General features: G+C 39.2%; 1 protein-coding gene across 2 annotated transcripts in view; it reads left to right on the forward strand.

The window, feature by feature from the left end:
* The window catches only part of Ppp4r3a (protein phosphatase 4 regulatory subunit 3A), a 44,835-nt gene extending 37,149 nt beyond the window's left edge, over positions 1 to 7,686 (forward strand). For both annotated transcript variants that reach the window (XM_005068402.4, XM_005068403.4), the window contains exons 11-15: positions 1,239 to 1,408; positions 2,387 to 2,529; positions 3,768 to 3,958; positions 4,366 to 4,592; positions 6,445 to 7,686. In XM_005068402.4, the coding sequence (XP_005068459.1) occupies positions 1,239 to 1,408; positions 2,387 to 2,529; positions 3,768 to 3,958; positions 4,366 to 4,592; positions 6,445 to 6,555 (842 nt within the window). In that variant the 3' untranslated portion in view covers positions 6,556 to 7,686. The remainder of the gene's footprint in view (positions 1 to 1,238; positions 1,409 to 2,386; positions 2,530 to 3,767; positions 3,959 to 4,365; positions 4,593 to 6,444) is intronic.
* The last annotated feature ends 649 nt before the right edge of the window (positions 7,687 to 8,335 follow it).

Raw genomic sequence — 8,335 nt, forward strand, 5'->3', positions numbered from 1 at the left:
TACACTCTTAAATAAGTTGGATTGTTAGGGCAGTTTCTAACCAACTGTACCTAATTGGGCATTCACTTGTGGACCTCTTTGTGCCAACTAAAGAAAAATTGAGCTGCTTTACTCCTCTGCCTTCCCACCCAGAAACCGTGTCAGCATGGTTGCCTGGCTACCTGCTCATGAAGGACTTGAGTAATAACAAATTGGCAATTTAACGAGCCACTTCCATGATCTCCAAAGAAATCAAAATACAAACACAATATTTAATCTTGCCAACCGAAGACGATGTGACTGCGTGAAGTGAGTATGCTTTTTTGAACTGTTTACAGTAATTGGGGCATTAACTTACTGATAATTCCATATAGGTTCAAGAGGGCTTGGCTGAAGTCTAGCTGTCTGAGTATATTTGGATCTTGATGAATGGTGACCTATGTAACTCCCCATACCTCAAGATGCAAATATATATCTGCTAATCTGTAAGTTAAAGCCTAATTAATTATTAAAGGGAAAATTCAAAAGCATACTCGCTGCAATGAGAGTAGAGGACTGAATTTTAAAACAACCTAAATTTTTATATAAACCATGGGAAGGCAATTATGGGGGCATGCAGATTTTTGTAGTTGGTTGTCTTTTTTTTTTTTTTTAACCACATCTACAAATAAACCCGTATAAATCCATGAACTCTATAAAATAGTGAGACTTGTCCAAAAACTTGAAGATCAAATTATTATACAGTGGACTGCCCTAAAAAACAGTGGTTTTGTTTTGTTTTTAGGTGATTTTAAAATGTATTCAAAAGAGTATGATGAAAAAGATTGTTCCCTTAAATAATATGATAATCTCAGTCCTTAGCTATAAATTACATTTTGGCTCATAGTGATTGATATATTCCCAGAACTTTTCTGGCTTTCTAAGACTTGTGTTCTATGATAACATACACTACCTTGGGGGGGGGGGGGGTTAGGGTCTCACATCGTAAGCCAGGGTGTCATAGAAGTCAGTATATAGCCCCACTGGTTTTGTACTCTAAACAATCCTCTTACCCCAGCCTCCCAAGTGTTGGGATTATAGGCATGAATTATGGAACCTACCAACATAAACTGTCTTGAATGCCTTTTCTTTCAGCAATCTTAAGATTCCTGTGTTCAGGTGCACATAGGTGAGAATGCAGAATACTGGTGTCTGTTATTAAGGTCTGATGTTTGTTGACTCTGAGATGTAGATTAAACAGTAATGCCTTTGTGTTTCAGGTGCCCTCCGATTTAAGAGAAAAATCATTGGATTAAAAGATGAATTTTATAACCGCTACATAATGAAAAGTTTTCTATTTGAACCTGTAGTCAAAGCATTTCTCAACAATGGATCTCGTTACAATCTGATGAACTCCGCCATAATAGAAATGTTTGAATTTATTAGAGTGGTAGGTTCTGCCTTCTTATATTAGAATTTCAGGTTTTAATATGAGAAATTTGAGTGTCTGTCTTTTGTCTTGAGAATGTGTGGAGGGATTGTTTGTTTAAAGAACCATGCTACCAAAAAACTAAAAGTAATTCAATTCATGCCAATTAAAAAAAACAAATGTGCAAAATTATCTGGTGTGCTTTAATAGAACTGTAATAAATATGCTGGGTGTGGTGGCTCAGTTTAATCCTAGTATTCCTCAGACCCTTTTCAAACAAAAGGAAGAATTGTGAAAAGATATACAGAACTTCAAATGCTTGTCATTTTCATCATTATGAGATGTATCCTCAAAGGGTAGTATCTTTTTTTTTTTTTTTTTTTCGAGACAGGGTTTCTCTGTGTAGTTTTGGAGGCTGTCCTGGCACTCGCTCTGTAGACCAGGCTGGCCTCGAACTCACAGAGATCCGCCTGCCTCTGCCTCCCGAGTGCTGGGATTAAAGGCGTGCGCCACCAACGCCCGGCGAGGGTAGTATCTTTTATGATACTGCACAACTGCCATAGAAGTTCATCTCCAGAACTTTACTGTAGACATTTTCTGTTATTTAAGTAATTTTTTGAGATTAGGGAGGATCTTGCTCTACAGTTTATACTGACAATCTCATGACCATTCTCTTGCCTCAAGCCTTATAAGTGCTGGGATTGTAGGTGTGTACCACTGTATCCAATCTTCGGGAACCAGAATCACTAGAATGGGGCTTAGAGATACACTCTGGGAACACCTGTGGACAGTTCCCAGATACACCAAAAGCTGCATACTATTGAAGGAGCCAGTATAGTATATGCTATTCCTGTTTTCATTGTTGACTATTTTTAAATTGTATGGTAGCTTTATGAAATTAACTTTTGGGTGAGTTTTAGGACTTGCCATAGTAATGCCTCATTTTGTTAAAGTGGTGTTTATGTGTCTGATTTATTTCATTACAATTTTTTTCTGTAGGAAGATATAAAATCATTAACTGCCCATGTAATTGAAAATTATTGGAAAGCACTAGAAGATGTAGATTATGTGCAGACTTTTAAAGGATTAAAATTGAGGTTTGAACAACAAAGAGAAAGGCAAGACAACCCCAAACTTGACAGGTAAGCTACTGGATAGTTGAACATATTCTCAATTCAGCAGTAGATTGTGTGCTGACTTTTTTGGTTCTTGGCAGTATTTGGGTTGGCAGTAGAGAGAAGATGGGAAATTGTGGGGAGTGGAGGGAATTGCCATTGTCTTTTTCTTCAACATTTATTGTATGCATGTGTGTAGCTTCACTTACATGTGCTTTGGGATGGGGTTTGTCTGAGACCAACTTGGAGAAGTTGGGTCTCTTCTTCCATGTGGGTTCTGAGGCTCAAACTCAGGTTTGTCATACTTGGTAGAAAACACCGTTATTCTTTAAGCCATCTTGGCAACCCCTGTGCTAATTTTGCTTGTTTGTTTCTGAAAGCGTAGCTGAATTATATATATAGTAAAAATATAGCAGTGAGGTTTCACATGATCAGAATATTATCTTAACCAGGAGGTAGTGGCATTAATCTCAGGCCAACCTGGCCTACAAAGCAAGTTCCAAGACATCCAGGACTGTTATACAGAGAAACCCTGTCTTGAAAAACAAAACAAAAAAGAGTATCTTAAATGTTTTTTAAATACCATATGCCTTCTAGTTATTTAACTAGATTCACAATTGTAGTATTGGGCTTGTTTTCCCCCCATTAGTTTCTTCTTTCTCCTCCTCCTCTGGGAGGATAGCTTGGCGATTTTCAAGACAGGGTTTCTCTGTTTCACTTTGGAAGCTATCATGGAACTCAATCAGTAGACCAGGCTGGCCTCAAACTCAAGATCCACCTGTCTCTACTTCCCGAGTGCTGTGATTAAAGGCGTGTGCCACAACTGTCCAGCTATTATTTATTTATTTGTTTGTATGTATGGTTTGTCTGCATGTATATATCTGTGTACCTACCAGGTGCATGCCTAATAACCACAAAAGATGAAGAGGGTATTGCATCCCCTAGGACTGGAAATACAAATGGTTGTGAGCTGCTGTTAGATGCTGGGAATTGAACACAGGTCCTAACTATTGTACATCTCTAGCCTTTGTTCCCCTAAGACTGGACATACAAATGGTTGTGAGCTGCTGTTAGATGCTGGAAATTGAACATAGGCCCTAACTGTTGTACCATGTCTAGCCTTTGTAGTATGGTTTATATTAGATTTGATAGGATCTGTCTTTTAATTATGTTTTGTTCCAGTGTGATTTGGTTTTGGTTGTGTCAGGGATCATTCCCAGTACCTTGTTTACCTAATCCACTTAGAGCCTTCCATTTTCTCATAGCATGCGGTCCATCTTGAGGAATCATCGATATCGACGGGATGCCAGAACACTAGAAGATGAGGAAGAGATGTGGTTCAACACAGATGAAGATGACATGGAAGATGGAGAAGCTGTGGTGTCTCCATCTGACAAAACCAAGAATGATGATGATATCATGGATCCAATAAGTAAATTCATGGAAAGGAAGAAATGTATGTTAAAACAGTGGGCAAGGGAAAGTAAGGCTCTCTCATCCAGGTCTTTTATTTCTTGAGAAAATGATTAGTATCTACTCAGAATATACAATGACAATTCACAGATCTACAGGACATTGCTGAGTTGCTGACTATGTAAAGGTGTAGGCTGAATTTTCCTAGTTTAAGGAAAATAGTTTGAAGGAGGCTACAAATACTAAATGTGATACCAAAGGTCATACATCCCTACTGTAAAATTTGCTGGATAATCGTAGCATTTAGTACTTGGAAAGGCTTTGTTCATATCCTTTGATCAGAGTTGCACCTGAGCAAAGAAATAAGCTGGTTAATTGTTTTTAGTGTCACTTCATTTGGAAGAATTGAGAAAAAAATGAGTGACAACTATTTTTACACTCTCATTTTAGTGAAAGAAAGTGAAGAAAAGGAGGTGCTTCTGAAAACTAATCTTTCTGGACGACAGAGCCCAAGTTTCAAACTCTCCCTGTCCAGTGGGACAAAGACTAACCTCAGCAGCCAGTCGTCGACAGCAAGCCTGCCTGGCTCTCCAGGGTCACCTGGGTCCCCAGGCTCTCCAGGCTCTCCTGGATCCGTCCCTAAGAATACATCTCAGACGGCAGCTATTACCACAAAGGTACACTTCTCACTCCCCACATGCTGACCCTTCTCTACTGTGCTTTAAGCTTTCTCAGTGGTCAGTGTGCCTGGGTTTTATTTCTTCGATTCTCTTTTCTGGAACTAGCTAAATGCTGTGGGCATTTAGGTGAGACTTCATCACAACCACTACCTGAACTCACCTCACATGTCCGGTGCAAAGTTTAGTCTGTCTTTGGTGTTTTTCACTTATGAACTACAAATTCAAAATCTATATTACCTTTCCTAATTAAAACCCAAAGTGAAAACTTGGGAGGGGAAGCAGGAGGTTTTTGTTTGTTTTTCGGTTAACTATCTACTCTCACTAACATTTCATGTAAGAAGGAATAGAATTTTGATACTAAACATGTAGATGACATCTCTTTAATAAAAGTATTCATTTTGGTGGCTTTTCTACTTCAGCAAGCCTCCCCCCCCAGACATATAAAACTAATAATAGCAATTAGACCAGTCTAATTAATACTGGAATAATGCCGATGTAATTCACAGTGCTGTCCAATCTCTTTTGTTTTCTTTCTTTCTTTCTTTAAAACATTCTTCACTTGTCAGTCCCAGCTCCTTCTCGCTCCCCCTTTCCCCTGCCCCAACAAAAATCTTGTTCATTCTTTTTTTGTTTGTTTGTTTGTTTGGTTGGTTGGTTGGTTTTTGTTTTGTTTTTACGAGACAGGGTTTCTCTGTATTGTTTTGGAGGCTATCGGTCCAGCCCGGCCTTGAACTCACAGAGATCTGCCTGGCTCTGCCTCCCGAGTGCTGGGATTAAAGGCGTGCGCCACCACCGCCCGCTATGGGGAAAACAAGTCTTTTTTTAATTAATTAATTTATTTATATTACAGTGTTCTGCCTGCCTTTATGCCTGGAGGCAGAAGATTACACCAGATCTCATTATAGATGGTTGTGAGCCACCATGTGGGTGTTGGGAATTGAACTCAGGACCTCTGGAAGAACAGCCAGTGCTCTTAACCTCTGAGCCAGCTCTCCAGCACCCTTGTTCATTCTTTAAAATGTTTGTATGTGTGGACACAATCACGTGAAGGGCAGAGGGCAACTCTCTCCTTCCACCATGTAGAACCCAGGGATCAAGGTCATTTGGCTTGGTAGAAAAACCCCTTACCTGCTGTGCCATGTCACTGGCCCCACCGGCAGGAAGTCCTTCGGGGCTGAGGCTGAGTCAAAGATGTTGGGATGAGACCATAGGCTGGGAGCAGAATACTAGGAATTTTCATGACCATCCAAGTTATATGGTAGAAAAGCAGGCTAAAAAAGGAAATCCAGAAGATAATGGCAGAGAGATAGTAAAACTACTTTCTTACCTGCTTTTATTTTGAGTAATCTGTGTTTTGATACCATTTTTTTACTTTATTTTGAAAGTTTGAGCCAGACATTGTAGTACAGGCCGATAATCCTAGCTTAGCTACTTTGGAGACTGAGAAACCTAGCTCAAGGCCTGCCTGGGCAACTTAAGTGAGACCCTGGCTCAAAAAGTAAAGATGAAGTCTGGGTATGTAGCAGTGGTAGAACCCTTGGCTTGAGACATACGAAGCCCTGAGTTCAGTCTCCAGCACCAGAGGCCAGGTGGTAGTGGCACACGCCTTTAATCCCAGCACTTAGAAAGCAGGCAGGTGAATTTCTGAGTTCCAGGGCATGCTCCAAAGCTACAGAGAAACCCTGTCTAAAAAAAAAAAAACTTATAGAAACACAAACATTTAAAATACCTATAAAAATAGTTAATGGCTTTCAATGTGCTGCCATTAGGCCTATACTTTTCCTGGGTTTAACATGGGTATTTTCAAATTCAGTGCTTTGTTCTTTAAATAATCTTTATTTCTGAACAGGGAGGACTCGTGGGTCTGGTAGATTATCCCGATGATGATGAAGATGATGATGAGGATGAAGACAAGGAAGACTCACTACCACTGTCAAAGAAAGCAAAATTTGAGTCCTAATAATAGCAACTGTGTGTGATCAGTACCTGTTGACAAAACTGGTTCTTGACCCCTCCCCCCTACCAAATCCACATCAAAGCGCAGTGGTCTCTTGTGAGTGACTGACGAAAATCAGCAGCACACTGGACTTCTGCTCATCAAGTGCCAATTCAAAGGAGCAGGCGGAGGGGACGCTGTGCAGTTAGGGGGAGACATAAGCCTGGGAGCTCCCAGCTTGGACCACACATTGCCCTTTTCTCAGGGAAGGAAATGGAAATAAAAAGCCAACAGGGCAGGGGTTTTGTCAGTGGAACTCTGGATTGACTGGTCAGTTGCTACAATCAGAACTTGCTTTCTTGGACCACATTTGAGACTTAGAAGAATGGGTCTTTCTGCCATAGTTCCTCACTAGTAGAGAATGCCAGCAGTTTCTTTGTATAAAGAGACCTGCCTTTAAAATCATACATTCTGAACATTTTAGTCAAGCTACAACAGGTTTGGAAAACCTCTGTGGGGGAGGGGCAAAATAAAGTATCCTCTTTTTTTAATCTGTTCCCTTTGCCCTTCAAACTGCAGATTTTTTTTTAAGGTGGGGATTTGTCCCTACTTGATTAAAGATTGAGTGGAATTCTAGATGTGGTCATTTGTGTCATAATTTTTCTTTTTGTTTCAGTTTCTTTCTGTTTTGTTTTTTCTCCCCGAGTGTATGATTAGTTGTTGAATATATATATTTGGGACCATTAAAACATTTTTGATGTAATATAGCCTAACGTGCTGGCACCTGCTTTACATGTGTAATTTGTGTTCTACATCACAGTTCCGAATTTGTTTAGAGTTTTATGAAAGATGGTATAGTTTTTATTGACAAAAGCAAAGTAATCTTACAACTATGTGCATAAAAAAGCAATACTATTTTGTGACTAAATATTTTATATTAAAATTTGCATCAGCAGCTGTCTTGAGATTTCAGGGAAATAGAGTGGAATTTAAAACCGACAGTTTTGTTAAACCTAGAAACATGAAATTAGTATTCCAAAGAGATTCAGAAATTTCGTATCTTGGAGAAATGACGGTACATTAAATCAAAATTGAGGATGGATGATTTAAAAGTAATACTTGACTTTTGAATAATAAAAAGAAAGTGAAGAGTAAGAGAAATTGTATTAATTGTATGTTTCTTTTCTTTCTGTCTTTTTTGAACATATGCCCTTTGGAATACCAGTTTAAGCTGTAAATGATGGTACCTAAATAAACACCCAAGGACCATTAGATGGCACCTTATTAAAGTGAGGGGGGTCTGAACTGCATAACTTAGTGGTAGAGTGAGATAGGATTGTATCCATTGTTAGCTCCATTACCTCCCCCCAAAAATGTATTTTTGAATAGGGTCTTTACTGTTAGGCATACTAAGATGATTTCAAGGAAGTGAGAATGTTGGGGTTCCAGAACCTTCACACTTTTAAAGTGGGGCTTAGTTTATAGTTACAAATGAGTAATATTTCATACCCAGGAGAAGACAAATGTGGATGTACTTTGAGTACCCGGCCAAAGCACTTTGTGCTTCTGTCTTTGCTGATTGCTCTGACATGGTAGTGCATAGAATCCCAGCATTTGGGGAGCTGAGGCAGGTGAATCTTTGAGTTTGAAGCAACACTCTCAAAAAATAACGAAGAAACTTTAGAGTATAATAAAACTACAAAAGATTAATTCATTTCCCTATAGATATGCTTTTTTAAAATGTATGTATATATTTTTTATCCAGGCGGTAGTGGCACACTCCTTTCATCCCATAACTCTGGAG

Source organism: Mesocricetus auratus, unplaced genomic scaffold (assembly GCF_017639785.1).
Source record: "Mesocricetus auratus isolate SY011 unplaced genomic scaffold, BCM_Maur_2.0 Super-Scaffold_15014, whole genome shotgun sequence".
Lineage (NCBI taxonomy): Eukaryota > Metazoa > Chordata > Mammalia > Rodentia > Cricetidae > Mesocricetus > Mesocricetus auratus.